This window comes from Lates calcarifer, linkage group LG7_1 (assembly GCF_001640805.2).
Source record: "Lates calcarifer isolate ASB-BC8 linkage group LG7_1, TLL_Latcal_v3, whole genome shotgun sequence".
Taxonomy (NCBI): domain Eukaryota; kingdom Metazoa; phylum Chordata; class Actinopteri; family Centropomidae; genus Lates; species Lates calcarifer.
In genome coordinates this window covers 22,367,299-22,384,934 of record NC_066839.1, presented here as the reverse complement: position 1 = coordinate 22,384,934, position 17,636 = coordinate 22,367,299, and the positions used below count along the sequence as shown (strand labels likewise).

Here is a 17,636-nt window from a genome sequence, read left to right as displayed (position 1 = left end):
TTGTACTTATTGTAAACATATCAGTGGCAAGAAAAAGTATATGCATTAATTGGTTATAAAATGTGATCTGATCTTCATTGGAAGTTACGAGTATAGACAAACACAACATGCTAAAGCTAGTAACACAGCTAGTAACATAAAAATAATTTTAATGTGTTGTTATGTATTGAACACAACCATAAAACATTCACAGTGGTAGTGGAAAGAGTAAGTGAACTCTTGGATTTAATAAGTGGTCAGCAGCAATAACCTCAATAAAGCACATCCGGTAGATGGTTCAGGATCAGACCTGCACAACATTCAGGAGGAAGTTTGGACCATTCTTCCTACAGAGCTGGTTCAGCTCAGACATATTCTCAGGATGTCTGGTGTGAACAGCTCTCTGAGCTCATTCCACAGCACTCTATTGGGTTCAGGTCTGGGCTCTGACTGGAGGTTTAGCAATTCTGTGTATCATTTGTTATTATAATTAAACTGTTATCTTTGATCAGATGGAGGGAAAAAAGAAAACAAAAAACAAAGACAAAGAAAAATCTGCATCATATATCATTATCAGCTGCCCCTAATTTCTAAAGATCTCCATTAGCATCAGCCACAGGAAAAACCCATACTGGTCGACCTCTACTGTATATAGTTCCATTCACTAGATTAGATAGTGTGTGTTGTCACCTTTGGTAAGATGTAAAAAATGTTCTTGAATAATCAATATTTTGCTCAATCTGATTAATGTTGTACAAGAGTGAATATTGTCAACCCCCATGGTACAGAACTCCAACCACCAACAAATAAACTGTTGTATCTACAAAATTCCCTACAACAGCTTTTTTAAAGGTCATAAATATAGGGATTCACACTTTTTCAAACCTACACTGAATGTTTGAATGATGTATTCAATGTTGACAGGAACAAAGCAATAGGTATCAATTGTATCAGTTACAACAGTGTGTGTTTATTCATTACTGTAAATTATATGAAGATCAGATCTCATTTTGTAACCAATTATTGTAGAAAACAAGGTCTTTTCAGAGGGTGCACATACTTTCTCTTGCCACTTTAAGTACTTTAACTTTTCTGGGGAATTTATTTATGTTTAGTCTTCTGCCAAAGACTGCCAAAGAGATTACTATCATAATGCCAATACTCACCTTGTGTGTATGCTGCATCATCAGAGCTCATGCTGAGTCTGCGAGGCTCACTTGGCCTCTCCCTGTGTGGTGACAGCGGGTCTGAGAGATGGAGGGGATCTGGCTCCACAAAGTGGTGGTCTGATGGTAGGCTTAGGAGGTTGTTGGGCTCAAAAGTAGGGGACACTACTCCAGGGGACACAGCTGGGGGCTTATTGGGGGACACTGTGATTTTAAAAGTGTATTTGGTGTTGGGCTGAGTCACCACCACACGAGGGGAAGAAGCTGTGCCTCCCCCTCCCACAGAGGGACGAGACTTAGGTGGATGGTGGTGGATGTAGGCAGGGCCCATGCTCACTTGGCCTCCCATGTTCCTGGCCCCCGAGGGCCCCTGTAAGGGAGGGTTAGCTGAGATGTAGACTGTGGGGGGGTTTCTACCCCCACCATCGTCGCTGGAGGCATTGGCAGAAATGTAAAACTTGGGTTGGGTGCGGGGGCCGGTTGAGGCCACAACGGCCTCCTCAGAGGGAGTGGTAGCAGCAGTAGGTGGGCTAGCAGAGATGTAAACAGTAGGCTGGCTGCGGCTCAGACCTGGGCATCCGATGGACAGAGGGGTGGTGGGGACAGTAGCCACCCCAGTTGAGGAGGACGAAGAGGAAGGGCAGGAAGAGGAGGTGGAGGATGAACGGGGCCCACTGCTTTTCCGCAACACAGCTGTTGTGGTTGTAGAGTTGCTCCTCTGAGGAGATTCAAGTTTGATCTCTATCTGATTCTTCCGTGGGCCAGTGGAGATGTTCTGGATATTGTACTGGCTGATGGTAGAGGAGGTGGGCATAACAGAGGAGGAGGAAGAGGAAGAAGAGCACGAGGAGACACCAGAGCTCGAGGCCTGGCTTCCAGTGGGAAGAATGGAGGGCGCCTGGGGATTTGTGGGGGAGCTGATTGGCATGTAGACATGAGAGGTCTGGTGGCCCTGGATCTGGTGCTGTGAGGTATGTGAAGAGGAGGCGTGCTGAGGGCCGGACCAGGAGCCAGACAGGGAGGAGGGGTGTGAGATCTGGTAGACCTGCTGCGGGTGCTGGGAAGTGGGGCTGTACTGGGCCCTACTTCCCTGTTGCTGGTTATGCCGGGTCGTACCAGACTGGCTAACATAGGGCCTGATGTAGATAGAGTTACCCTGTGGACTGCTTAGGCCTGACTGTGGCCCGCCATGTATGTGCAAAGAAGTGGGGGTGTTGCGGCCTGTCTGGATATTAGGGGCTAGCGTCACTGTAATGGGGTTGAAACGTGGCGTTTGCTGGGCACCCATATTTGTTCCTTTGACACCCAGAGGATAAAGTCCAAGGTGTTGTGGAGGCTGCGGTTTGCGCGTGGGTTCCATCACACCAAATACATTGAGGCTGGAGGGCACCTGCACTGGGGCTGACTGGGGCTCCTGCTGAAAGAATTCACTGCTAGGGGCCTGGCCTGTCTGGAGGGGCCCGTCACTCAGGCTGTGGGCCAGAGTCCGACTGCCATTCATTCTCAGGCCGTCCCGAACTGGGGCCACATGCACATTCTGAGACTGCAGGCCCAGGTTCAGCTGGGTCATGTGATTACGGAGCCTGGTGAAGCTAGGGTCGTCAGAAAAGCTCAGGTTTCCTTCCTCACTGTACAGGTAGCCCGGACTGACTTGGGACAAGTATTCACAGCAGGCGTCTAAGTTGTTGTTGTTCTGAAGGAAAGAGAGACAGTCAATAAACGTATTTTGCAATATTAATGTTTCAGATGAGAATCCTACAACCTGTTCTTAAACATTCCAGTTTAGGCCATACCATCGAATCATAACATTAAAACTATAAGTGTACAATTCCTAACAATAAACATACATATTGTGGTTTAGGAAACACAGGACACACCAACTAAACTCATGGCATTATCCTCTTGCACTTGCAGTAGCCAGTAGGGATGGGCATAATTAATCAATAATCGATTACTGATCACTAAGAATTTTGTTGATCAAGTGGAATATATATATATATATATATATATATATGTGTGTGTAGAGGGGGGAGAGAGAGAGAGAGAGAAATATTGGCTGAAATTCCCAAAAAAGATGGCAGAAATATTTTTGATATTGATTCCTTAAATCAGTTCAATGTAGACCTAAGTCATCAGATGTTTTCAGTGTTAAATTTGCTGATGATACAGTGACTGTTGGTTTGATCACTGAGGATGAAACAGAGCATCAGGAATGTGTGGATGAGTATACGGAAGCTGCAACTGTTTAGAGTGGACAAACATATTATGGTTCTCTTCTTATCCTTAGAGTATTTTAACTTTCTGCTTTACTGCTTGGTATTTTTCATTGTCTGTAGTTAATAAGAACAAACTCAGTAAGATTGTTAATATGTCTAGTAAGATCATAGGTCAACAACAATACAGCCTGACTCTGCTTTGCGAGTCTCAAGCAGCAGGGAAAGCACGGGCGATCCTTAGTGATGTATCACACCCTCTTCGTAGTGAATACGAGTTGTTACCATCAGGACGGAGGTATAGGGTACCAGCTCTACAGACTTCCCATGCCCAGAGCTCTTTTGTACCTTCAAGTATAGCATTATTAAACAAATCCTGAAGACCTGAGGGTGTGTCACCTGCACTGTTGTACTAAATCCCTGATTGAGGGTGACATTGTTGTGGAACACTTTGTTGGGTGTCTGTTGATGTGATGTTACTGTCTGAGCATTTTATGTCTTGTTTTTTGGTGGTGGTGGTTTTAGTTTTTGTCTGACAGTTGCCATAGATACAAAGAAAATTTCCGAAAGGATAATAAAAACTAAACTAACATAATTTAGTTATTTTAGCATTGTAATAAATATATTTATTGAGTGTAAGAAATATGCCTTGAGCAGCAGGTCCCCGGTACAACTCCTGGCCTACAACTCCATTCACTGCTTGTCAATCACTTATGCTCTTCCTCATGGTTCCTGTCTGGCTCTTCACTGTCATTCATACCAAGGCCTTACTAAGAGTCCTAGTTGTTTCAAACTGCTTCCATTTAAGAAATATATAGAGGCCAATATGCCCTTAATACCAATCAATCATTGACAGTCAATTTGACTATTGTTGGTGACTATGTGCATCCCTTATGACCATAATTTACCATCTTCTAATGGCTACTTCAGATCTTAATCTAATACATATAAATCTGTAGCATAAATGTGAAGTTGACAAATCTGCAGATGATGTGATGTGACACAATCATGTCAACATGGACGAAAATCTCAAAGAAATATTTCCAATATCTCGTGGAATCTGCACCACAAAGAATAGTGGTTGTTGTGAGAGCAAACAGGTCCTATTCAGTATCAGCACAGTGTTCATAATAAGGTGCTTAGTTAATGTAAGTCTGTGGAAGAAGAAGTCAGAAGTAGTCAAGAGGACTCCTAAGTGACTCAGGTAGTAATGTTTTTCTAGGGTCAGAGGTTCTGGACCTGCTTACCTGCAGAACACACCGGGAGACAACACCCTCTGGAACTTCAGGGAACTTCTGGCGCAGGTCATGCAAAACCTGAATGTCAATCTGTTGGCTTCCCTGGGCCATTCGTGTGTTGCCAGGTCAGGACTGCTCGTTCTGTTCAGCACACTGGAGCATCAGTCGTGGCAGCAAGTCGCCTTCATCTTGAACATCCTCTGAATTGAGAGGGAAAAAATGGTTGAAAAAACACATTTCTCTCCATTTGATTTTGTGTAAAAACAACGATTTGCACAGTCTGTCTCTAGCCCATACTCAGAAGGAAAACTTCAGTCATATCAGTATTTTGTTAACATTCAGTGGAAAAGTAAGCATGTTCAAGTGGTAGGGAAGGAGTCTGTGTGGTCTATTGCAAATCTCCTCTAAGAGACATTCGTCTGTCATTTGGGGTTGTGTATTTGTTATGCCTGGGAGCTTTCAAGACAACATTTCTGAGATCCTCACTGAGAATAGAGGGCATTAATTTCAGAAGACTTCCTTTCCCTCTTAATAAAAGCATAGCAGAGGGAGCAAACCTCCAACCTTTCCAACCAATCTAATATCAACATTCACTCATTAAGGACAGAAGGGGGCTGAGCAGTAGTCTAGTCTGTAGGCAAACCTCAACCTCTTGATTCCCAAGAATAACTACCTTATTTCTGATACTGAAGCACAGAGAGCTGCAGGGCTATATACTGTGTTTGTCCCTGATTGTGTCAAACACATAAATTTGACTGACATGAATCTTTATTAATCCCTTACCCCTAAGATGAACAAAGAAAACGCTTTCCCAAGGGGCATGACAGCACACTTGCTGCACATATAGTGGTGGAAAAAAGTTTTTGGACACCCCATGCATTTGTGAAATATTGCATTAAGAATCACTCTTGGGTCTTCAAGTGCAATTTCTTTTAGTACAGTCACAGCCAAAATACTAAACAAATCCTAAAAAACCCATTAAAAACTTGATTGGTTTCATAAAAATACATAAGACGTTTTGAGTATTGGGTCCTTTTGGTACCACTGATCCACTAATGATGGTCATGCTTTTTAATAAAAAGACACAATTTTTGTTGCTATGCTTCATGTCTATACAAAACCAGTACATTTCTTCAGAGACAAAATTTCTTCAGCAAGAAATGACCACATCCTGATCTGCATGTGCAGGAAAAACCGCCGAATGACATCACAGGAGCTTCAGCAGCAGTGGTCAGACCAAACTGGTGTCCAGTGTTCCACCTGCACTGTATGTGGCCGATTTTTAGATCATGGCTTAAGGTCCTACAAGGCTGTCAAGAAGCCCCTGGTCAATGAGAGACAGAGGTTAGCCCGGTGTCGTTGGGCCCAAGCACACTGACATGGATTGGGTTTAAGGTCCCAAACCACTGGGCCGTGATCAGAAATCTTCAGCCTGATTCGGGTGTTCAAAAACTATCATGGGCATGCCCTGGCATTGCATGCAGTGAACACTTACATGTATTCTCACGTGGTGGCCTTTAACACACATTTATCATGGTTCATCATCATCATGGTTTGGGGATGCATGAGTGCTGCTGGTGTTGGTCATCTCACTGTCTGTGATGGCATATTGAACTCTGCCAAGTATTGTGCCATTCTTGTGTCTGTGTAATGCAACCACACCTTTTGAAACACAAATAAGATATTTCCCCAAATATTTTGTGATATTTGAGATTGTGTAATATTTTAGGGGTGTCCGAAAACTTTTTTCCACCACTGCACAGTGAGACTTGTGAATTGATTTGGAGTTCATGTTTTTAAGACAAGACGATGGTTTTACTGTGTTGACTTGTGTGCAGTAAGGGTGTAATGATCCATCAATCTGCATCGATTCAATGATCAACAATCCCATAGCATCTATCCAAAATGAAAATATTAATTAGACATCACACATACTGTAACGTCCCTCACCAAGCAAGTGTGGAGACGTCAGATGGTTTTGTCACAACCTTTATGAAGCACAATAACACAGGCTACTGTGCGCCATAGGCAACACTGACAAAAATAACAAAATCTACACACCCCTAGTGTGTAGCATTATCCTTTGTGCTCTTGTGACCCATGTTGCCAGGATAAAGGCTTGCATATCTTAACATAACACCATTTACCTGCTACTGGGAGGCAAATATTCATAAATAGGACAAAAAATGAACATATTCAAACATAAGGATATGTAAATGCATGCTCAAATGAACTCTCCAAATTCTGCAGCACTGTTACAATGTACTACAGCAGCACTTGGAACAGAAAACTTTTGAGGCAAGAGTGGAGATGCCTGATGAGACCGTTTAGAAATGGGATAGTGTACCTGAGGTGTTTATAATATTAAAACCACCCTCACTGAAATTCACGAGATGGTAATGTATTAGAAAAACCTTCTACAGCCTCCAAATAGACATAAATTTGAATTAAAACTTTTCTAAAACTGAACATTATAACCTTAATCAAAGTAGGATTCTTTGCAGAGCTGTTGTATTAGATGCAGGTAGTAGTTTTCACATAGGAATTCCAGAGTATCAGGTCCAGACATTCTCCTGTGTTTCTCTTTCACATGCAGCACACAGGCGGAGAACATCCATGTCAAACAAGTTTTCACCTACAGGAAATATTCTGTATACAATAGCATACAGGAGATGCTACAGAGCCACTTCAAGAAAGATCATCAACACCTATTCACTTCACTGTATACTAGTGAGCTGACTTGATCAAGTCCAATTCATGTCATGTCCCTAATCTCTATAAAATTTAGAAAATTTCTTTCTTGCTTTATTTTTAGCAAGGTGTACCTAACAGACACCCAAGTGAGTGAAAGTGTTAAAATCTTGGCTGTTGAGAAAATGTGTGGTTGGTAGTGTGTTCACTGACAGTTGTGCTTGGCTATTTCCTATCCATCCATGCATAAACTATACTCACACCTGGGAGCTGGCCAAGGCAACCACAGGATTTTACTCCTAGCCACCATGCAACTCCACTTGAGCAGCCAAGGCTTTGCTCAAAAAACTTAGGATTGGTTGCTTCTTATTCACTTCTTGGAACCAGCTGGTCCAGGGAATTTATTTTGCTAACTCTCAGGTAAGCTCACATATGCCATTCAAAACATGACATATGACGCACCCCTTATTCTGCTCTGTGGTGATCAATACAGTGTGCTGCAAGATGGGGGAACAAGAGAGAAGTCTCTTAATACTTCAGACAAAGTGAAATGTGAAGTCTGAAACAAACATAAATTTACAGACATTTGTACACTTATTTAATGATGAGAAAAAGTAAAGAGTGTGCTTTAAATCACAATGGCCTCTTATTTCTGCCAAGAGTATTTATCTAAGCAGCTGTGGTTCTGTATTATCTAGGCTATGAGGATGAGTAATGTCATAACTGAAAAGTCATAAATCAACTTTGCAAAACATCTGTCTGTAGCTGATAACATGAGGATGAGCTATTTGGCTACTGTAAATAGTAGGGCACCAGCTGCAAGGAGAAGCTTCAACACAGAGAGAGATACCTGAGCTCAGTGTGATGAGACATTCTATAATAACAAGGTAGATTCAATCACATTTTGATATAAAGCGAAGACAGGCTGAAAGTCTTTGCTCTCTCTGCTGAGAGAGAGAGCGGTTATCAATACGGGATAATAAAATGTGAAAACTGTCTATTAGACACGGCTCTAACAACCATCAGTCAATGGTATCCTTTGTCTTTTGCAACACAAGGAAATGGAAAGTTTAGCAATTATGCCACCAGACTGTGGAATTCATTTTGTGTGTGTCAAAAGCACAAAATGCAACATGGAGAGCCTCTAAATGCAAACCAGAGGAAAACATTGCCAAATATCAGATTACATGTTTAGAGGAAATCTCTCTGCCTCCACTGAAGCATTTCCTATCTCCTCTGACAGATTAACCTAATGAAGTCTACAGAAAAATAGCTTAAAAGTATCAAAGTCTCACACCACTTTTGTAGTCACAACCCATTATCAGTTTACATCTACCTGTTAAATTTACTAGCCAGGAGGAGACATCAGTGCACAGGGTCAGAGAACAACAGTCAGTGAAGTTCCACTCAGGAGTCTGGGCAGCTCAACTGTCGTGGGAAAGGAAATTCACTACTTGGCAGATGACCCAGTTACAGGTCGGTAGTGTGGTTAGATTGTTTCCCGCTGGCTTCAAAAACAAAAGGGTCCACACCTCTTCACTGTATGTAATAATAGGCCTGCAGCTGGCCCATGTGTTGGAGAGGGAGGCAGTTTAGTCCTTGCTGTCCCTGGAGGTGCTGGTGTAACAGGGCCTGAGGCAGCGCTGCCTGCACAGATAGAGACAAAGCTTCTATTGCTGAGGCTGTTATTCACTGTGCCAAAGCATTGACCCACAGCCCCACACTCATTTCTGGAGGTAGCGGGCCTGCCATGCTCCATCAATGGGCTCATTCACTCTGCCAGAGTGAATGCACCTTAAAATGTCCAAATCAATTACAGCCTAAATAAAATGTGCATAAATAATCAACAGAAGCCTTTGGCAGAAATATAAGCACAGCACCTGATGCTGTGGCTGGTGTTACAGCCCACACAAAACTAGTTAATGCAAACAAAGAAGCTTCACATTACTAGAAACACACAACATAATGTCATGCCATTCTATCTTCAGCATGCATATCTTCAGACTGGAATGTCTGGTGATAATTGTTAGGGATCTTCCAACAATGTGTCCTCTGCAGAAATGGAAGTTCAAACATGAAGAACACTGAATACAATGGAAACAGTAAGGATCCCATCTGAACTCCAATCAGAAACATTCTCTGCAGCTTTAAGAAGTAGCCCAGTGGCACTGCATGGAATGTCTAACTGCTGTGTCTTGGTCCAGCAAAATTTAAACAAATAAAGGGACTAATTGGCAGTAGACACTGTTGAGGGCTGCTGGCAGGCACCCCAGTCTTCCAAAGAAGCAACAGACGTGCTTGTGTATGTGTAGTGCACTCACTGACACATGCACACACAGAGTACTACAGAGCAGCATATACAGCCAGCTACTGTGCTTAAAGGACCAACATCCAATTACGCAAGGAGTCATAATTTTGATTAATTATTCTTGCAACAAGAAAGAAAGCTAATATCTCTACTTTGCACTAAGTTGCACCTGAGTAATTAGCAAAACAGAGCGCTTAATAAGTCAAAATACCCAATAGTTAGTGATGCCTAGGAATGCAAGGAATGTACCTAAAAATAAAACAAGAAGATTCTAATATTAACAGATTAGATCAGTTGTACTACACAATGTTAGAAAATTAACAATTTTGCTCAGCTATAATGCATATCTAGTCTCAGCTGTACAACTTGCAGGATGGTGTACCTCAGACTGTAGCCTGAAAAGAAACAAGCAAACAGCAGTTCCACAGAGGGTCGGCTACACTTTGTCTTATGCTTTTCTTTCCTCATTTTTCTGTGAACTACTCATATACACTCGTCGTTCCTAAAGAATGCAACTTGATTCATACATTTTTTTACATTTCATTCTGATTCAATGACTCTGGAGAACCACAAGCCTTACCCTTTCCTCCCACAGAGCACAGGAACACACAGGCATGGAAACTTTACAGAGTAGACTAGTCTTAACTAAAGAGCTTTTTAAGTCATCACAAAGCTGTGACCCACTGAATCAAAGTGATTTCCCACCATGTTAATGTCACAAGTCAGACTAAAATAAACTTTGAGATAAACTACAATTGTATCATCAGTGGAAACTTGAAACAGTTGTGCATCTTCAACAAGGTGGTCTTAAAACATCCTGAAACTTCATCTTGGAAAGTTTGGCCAAAATGAGAGGATATATCTTAGATCTTATTAGCAATTTATGTGCTCTGAATCAACAAAACACCATATTACTGACATAAATGAATTTCAGACAATAATATTTTTGCTCAAACACTGTAAATTCACCATAATAATGCCAAAATTATCAACACTTTCTTTTCTATGTTGTACATGTTGAACATGAGGTCGACACAGTGTGAGGCAATTTTTTTGTTCCAGGCAAAACACAAACAAACTGCACTTAATGGCAGAGCCCAAATTGCACTCAACTATGCCATGAAGCCTGGGCTTCACTGTACTCACAGAGCTAGGACCAACTCTCCTGCTCTGCTTTTCATTGCCCAGTTTTGAAAACAGGAGTATGAAGAGTGTTTGTATGCAAGGGTGTGTATGTACATGGTGGTGGGAGTGTGTGTGTGTATGTGTGTGTGCAGGAAATAAAAAATTCTTCAATACCAGAGCCTGCAGCTGGTGGTTGATTAGAAGCAGGAAAAGGCACCAGCTCCCTAGGTTGACCAACCACTCCCAAGGCACTGTGGGAATGGGAGGTCTTAGAAAACATGTAGGAGCTGAAAACAGGGGCTCTCTCTGGAGTCAACACACTGCCAGTCCAACTTATAACAACTTTTTGTTTTCCACTGTACACATGTAAATAACAGCTAAAAAAAACACCTGGCCGGTTGTATCTCTCTTGGTCGTATACAAATAAAGAGGAGGAAAACAGGGTTTTCAGAAGAGGTAAGTAACTGAGACTGTGCATGGCACTGCTTGCTTCTCTGTGTGTGAATGTGTGCTTGGGCACAGATACTAGCGGACTCCGATTTCCTTCCTCCTCCCACCTTTTCAGCACAAAATTCCTATGGGCAACAAACCATTGAGCTCATCTGGCAGTTTCTTTAAGAGCAAAGGAGTTTCTTCCAGTATAGAGCCTGGCAGCTGCTTTCACCTGCACTCACTTCAACCACGAGCAGTGTTCTCTGGCCTTTAATCTGCTAAAGCCTGGGCCTTATTTTCCCATGTTTTGGGTTGAAAATGATTGAAATGGACAAAAGTCTTTGGAAGTGAATGAATAAACAAATATTTCCTACCAAAAACAATAGCTGAAAGTAATTCTTAATGTTGTAGAAAAATGTGTAATTCCATCTGTTTTCATCAGTATTTTGTAAAGACGATCAGAGCCCTATTTAAAGTTTGCTTCCTTTGCTTATACGAATGCTTGCTACACATACTCCCACCACATGGGAATTAAGGTAATTCCACATGAATGACAGGCAAGTTAAGTTCTCAATTGTAATCATTGCGATAGTTGGTAAACACAACTCAAGATTTTCTGTGACAGTCATTCTAGCCCCTTTACCCTGTTAAAAGCAGTAACGTCATGCAATTATTCCACCTTGAAGTTCTGTACAAAGGATATGAATGTGGTATCACTGCTGTCCCTGTAAATCACAGAGCCAAATCAAAGTCTATGTAAAAGGAGCGCTAGCTTGGCGGGACAGACACTGACGCTGATGCATCAGTTACACATCATGCCTTTAATTCAGGAATGTCAGCATGGTATTTAAAATTATACACTGTTGTCTGGTCTACAATAGTGCAGTCACTGACTGAAAACTGAAATTAACATTGTACACTAAGAAAGTGATTCCCAAGCAGGCTGACTGTAAATATTGCTCATTTATATGTGATAAAATAATAAGATAATCCTTTATTAGTCCCACAATGGGGAAATTTATGAATGAAAAATGATATGATATAGTTAGATATGATACAGATATCTTTTTACTTTGCCAAATATTTCAATCATGAATAATAAGATTATTATTTTGACAACAGAACTGTATTGAATTACATTCTTGAATTCTTCAAGTGTTAAACAACCTTTATTATGTTTACTGTGACATACAAGAAATTGTAGATACAGATTTCAAAATTACATTACTCAAATTATATCAGCTTATGACCCTATTCTAGTTTAGTCTTGCATTGCCATTACAGATAGAAAACAGGTTTATACAAGAATTTGAAACTCTATCTTAATTTCTATATCCTAATTTTAATCATGCTGCAGGTTTCAAAATGTCTGAATTCAACTACAGTAACTATGATACAGTGTTATTTGGATTTCTCCAGAATTGAAAAGGTTACGGTCACAACATCAACCATGCTGACCTGCAGTAATACCACCCAAAAGACTGCTCCATTGGCAGGATTTTTCTAAAAAAATACAAATAAATAAAAAATAAAAAATGACTGCCTATCCAATCTTTAAAAAACATCAGGAAGTAATTCTATAGCAACAAAAACTATACATGCCAAGCAAGATCTGTATAATTATACAGGGCATTAAGATTTTCAATTTTGTTGTCTCAACAAGGATTTTTTGATCAGGAATATTCACGCTGGAGAAACTGATACATTTCACAGGGTTTCTCAAGGGGTTGCAAATTGCACTCTGTCAAGTCAGTCAGTGGTCGCACTGGTGTGCCTGATATTTAGCAGGTCATGTCCTTGTGTATGTGTGAACGAGGCCCTGCACTCCTCTTCGAGTGGCATCACAACCTTTAAACAGTAACCTGTTGACCTGTCCCGGTAGATAAAATAAAATCAGTTTCAGGTAAATCTTACATCAGAACAACTTATTTCACGTTTTCAAACAAACCAATTTTGAGCTACACACCTGTCTGAATTGAGTGCGCTGCAATAACTGAGTGGCAACACAGCTACCTGTGAAGAAACATATGCTCCTTAAATGCATGAGAGGCACTTAGGGGACATCATGTAAATTGAAGCAACCAAAAATAGCCAATGGAGATGGTCTCGTTCGACTCTGAAAAAATAGCCAAATTATGCCTTTTGCAAAGAATTGCTTGTCCAAATTCCGTGGCTCAGATATAAAACGGTCAACAATATGCATTATGCATTTATCACAGAGTGCAGCCGTAGCACAGCAACTTTATTACTGTTTTCAGTCATTTACATAGTGACTTAAAAAATTTCAAATGTGTATAGAACAGACAAGTAATGCTTAGAGGTATCGCTACGGTGGCAAAAGGTGCAGTGAAAAATTCTAGGAGCACCAAAATAATGTGCTTTGCACCTAAATTGGAAAAAACTTAGGTGCACAAGTGTGACCACTATGACAAATTTGTCTGGAGTCCTGAAGAAAGAACAAAGAACCAATCTAAGTAGCAGCCTGCATGAGAAAACTGTAAAGGACAACAAAGAATCTTTAGAAACTGCTGTCAAACACAACCATCATACAAACATCCCAACCACAAAGTCCTTCAAAGCCTGTCCCAACTCCATGTATGCCCACAGCACCTTGATTGTATGTCAAAATAAAAAGCCATCCATCCATCCATCCATTTTCCTCCACTTATCTGGCATTGGGTCACACTGGCAACAGGCTAAGCAGAGTAGGGTATCCCGAGGCTTTCCCTGGCCAGATGGGATATGTAATCCCTCAAGTAAATTCTTGGGTCCTTCCCCAGGGTTCTTTCTGTGGACATGCCTGGAAAATCTCCAAAGGAAGGAGCCCTGGAGGCATCCTAATCAGATTCCCAAACCACTTCAACTAGCCCCTTTTGATACAAAAAGCAGTGGCTCTGCTCCATGCTCCATTAAACCCCAATGAAATGGCAGAATCAGTAACTGAGCACAGCGACTGGACAAGGGGACATGGCCTGTTGCTACAGGGCCCAGTCCGACTCAGCCCGAAGAAGCTACATCAGGGTTGGGTGCCTTGCAGGCCAGGTGGCAGCAAAGAGAGGGTGAGTGCAGCTACTAAGTAAGAGGCTGTGAAACAGTCTTCCATCCCTAAACAACAGCTTTCGTTTCTGAGGACCCTCCTTCCTATTCAAAGTTCATAAGTTATTATATGTCAAAATAGAAACCTAAGCAAAATAAAAAGCCTTATCCCAAACCACTGATGTTTCTGTTAAAATTCTTTTAAGAAAATCTCAATTAAAAAATGCTTGTGAGAAATCTACAAATCAAAACTTAGTAAGTGAAAAGAAACCAGTGTAGCAATCAGTGTCAGCAGGACACTGTGCTGTGTTTTTCCTTATGTTGTGGAAACTTTAATTGCATGTTGACAAGCCCCAACACACACTTGAGCATGTGCCGTATAATCTATAAGCTAAACCGCCCAAAGCAACTTATAGGAAAGATAACATGACATGACAGACACATGACAGTCATAAAACACACCCAAAAGAAATTACCAAAACAGCAGTGTCCAAGTCACATGACCATGCACATTACTTTCTTATTATGATAGTGTGCTTAAAAGGAGCCAAATGCTTTACAAAGTGTTGGCAGAAAATGGGAATATAAAGCAGTTGGATATCTCAGCACCCCATATCACAGGATAGCGCAAAGTTAACAAAGCACTGCAGCAGGGCTCTGGTCTGGCCAAACGCTTAATAGCTATTTATTATTTCCATCGCTACATGTCTTGGTGGATCCCCCTGTATTTGGATAGCCAGTAAGACAGCTTTCAGTACTGTCCAGGAAAACTCTTCAGATCTTATTCCAAAACAACATGCTGCAGCAACAACAAGACGTGTCACAGCAGATGCTGGAAAACTGCAGGAAGGAGATGAGACAGATTTTGTTTGTGAGTATCAGGAACAACTTCACAGTCAGGTGAATCATGGGGACAGGTGAAACAGTGCAGACATCTGATTATTACTGGCAGATAAAAAGTGATAATTCATGTTACTGATGAGATGCTGTGAATTTGTCTGGTCAAATACTGTGAAACCACAAGTCAAGGACCAGTGGTCAGACTGCAAGATGAGGTGGGGGTACTCTGTTACCACATCAATTGAGTGTATTAATGCAAAGCAGATGTTTGGGTAATTTTAACATCACTGTTTAACAGCATTTTTAATAAAAAAAAAATAAAGATGACCTGCCTGCTCAGCATTAAATTATATACACCATATAAGCTAATGTGTTAATTTACACAATTACCAAACAGCAAAGTTAATCAAATCAAATATAATATGAGCTATTGTTTTCATGTACAGTTCAGAGTCCTCTTTGAGTATGGCTGAACATAAATATAACACAAGCTCTTTGCTTTCATTTACACATTTCACAACCAATAACATGTGGCCCTGTTACTGGTTGTGAAATGTGTATGTGTGCATTTAGGCCATTGTCATCTACACAGTTCACAAGCACAGACAGAACATTTAAACCTCCAAATTTTTATTTTAGAAAACCTCTTAATATGCTCCTTGTTGTCCACTTTAAGTGATAATTGTCATTTTCTTTAATCATACTATTCTTAGTAGCTGGAATGACAATGTTTTTGCTTGATTAAAGACTTCAACAATTTTCAAAATATTTATCCATTAATTTTCTGTAAATTTTCTAACCAAATAATTAACTTAAAAGAATACATACTATACAGAACAGGGCTAAATGTTGTTTTTAAGCATTAAGACATATTTCAACACTGAGAATTTGAGAACTGGATATATGACAAGAGTTTCCATATAAACTTTTTTCTATCACCTTCACCGTCATTTTAGATTACGAATTTCTTTCAGAGATTTGTATGTATTTTAATAAAAGGTTTAGGAAGTTGTGTTTGGTAAGTTTCAGAGTTTTGGCACATAGCCATCCACCAGTGGAGGGATTAACCCTGCATTCATGTGTTTATCCAAAGCTCCCATTTACCAGCTGTACAGGAGAATACAGAGCCTCTTGAATGAAACCTTTTAATGGTTATTGTTTTTGATTATAATTCATATGTCTGTCAAGATTACTTCATTTTTAAAAATACATGTGAAATTTCCAAGCTGTAAACCTATATTTCCATTATTTTAGATAGCATGCAAAGGCAGGATATTTGGTGGGTTAAAAATGTGAAACAACCAAGTGGTTGCTGATGCACTAGACAGTGAGACCATCAGACAAATACAGATACTTGGCTGTGCTAACTGATTGCAAAGAGGAGCTCTGCTTTTTTCTGATCACTGCAACACTGCACTGCGCGGAAGAACACTTCCACATCCACAACAAGGAGTCATAGAGTGACTCATGGACATGTGGCAGAGTGAACCTGCTGGCTGCTACTAAAAACTACTAAATACCAGATGAGTTGTTAAGTGGTAGAGTGTGTTGTACAAGCAGCCTGTGAATTACATTTACCAGGTACGAAACATTTTAAGTCTGTTAAAGTTTACTGACCTAAGAGTCTGGCCACGACCCTGCCCAGAACAATGTAACTGTTTATTTTTGTTGCATCACACACAAACTGCAATGAATTACATGAAAACTGATCTGATACCAGTGAGGGTTGGGAGGACCTGGACTGTGGTGGGGTGATGGGCTATTAAAAAAAATGTCACAGCAGTTGGTTCTGATAGATTTTTTGCCAGGAGTTTGAAGGCTGCTCAGCTTTACTAGCCAGCTGCGTGGCAGCAGATTCCTCCACTACATGATTCACAATTACAGATTATCAGTTTAAGAACCACAGCTACAACCTTTCATACTAGTTTTGCTGCTTGCTGCCACATTAAGGGTTACCATTGGGTTATCTTTAGCCTACCATCAAACCCACACAAATCAGGCTCTGTCAGATGATACCAGTAGCAACTTTAGTACTGTAGTATTTCAATATGCATATCATCCATTATGTACTGATAAAACTGGGAAAAACACTGCTGTTATCTTGATGCTCTCTCAGCTTTTTTTCTCATATCAAATCATCAGATGCAAGGCTATTTCTCTGACAGATTATGGGGAAATTCACTGTTGAGACACTTTTCAATGACTTAATTTGATGTCAAAATTATGGGTAACATTTTCATAGTAGTTTGGAGGTCAGCTAATTCCAGGTTTGTAGTCAGGTACCTTAACAGCCTTCTATGCCAAGTCCCCAAGATAACAAAGCTGCATACAAAACACCATAAATACCAGACATAACTTCCATGTCAATGTCATTCCACAACCCCACCCTCAAGATGAAGTCTCTCTCACAAAAACAGACACACTCACCTTTCACAATGTGTATACAGTGTAAACACAAAAACAGAGCATGCCAACCTCCTTTAAGGTAACGCTATTTATACAATATTATACTTCATTAAAAAAAAGACATTCAAGTTGCAGATGCATTTTTTTAAAACTTGTGCTTGTATTTAAGCCTGGGCACCAAAGCAGTGTACTGCAAACAAGA

General features: G+C 40.7%; 1 protein-coding gene across 3 annotated transcripts in view; it reads right to left on the bottom strand.

Moving 5' to 3' along the window:
* tab2 (TGF-beta activated kinase 1 (MAP3K7) binding protein 2) overlaps nucleotides 1-17,636 on the bottom strand; it is a 43,723-nt gene that overhangs the window by 9,947 nt on the left and 16,140 nt on the right. For all 3 annotated transcript variants that reach the window (XM_018699712.2, XM_018699711.2, XM_018699710.2), the window contains exons 2-3: nucleotides 4,606-4,796; nucleotides 1,146-2,838 (exon numbers count right to left, since the gene is read on the bottom strand). In XM_018699712.2, coding sequence (XP_018555228.1) covers nucleotides 1,146-2,838; nucleotides 4,606-4,707 — 1,795 coding nt within the window. In that variant the 5' untranslated portion in view covers nucleotides 4,708-4,796. The remainder of the gene's footprint in view (nucleotides 1-1,145; nucleotides 2,839-4,605; nucleotides 4,797-17,636) is intronic.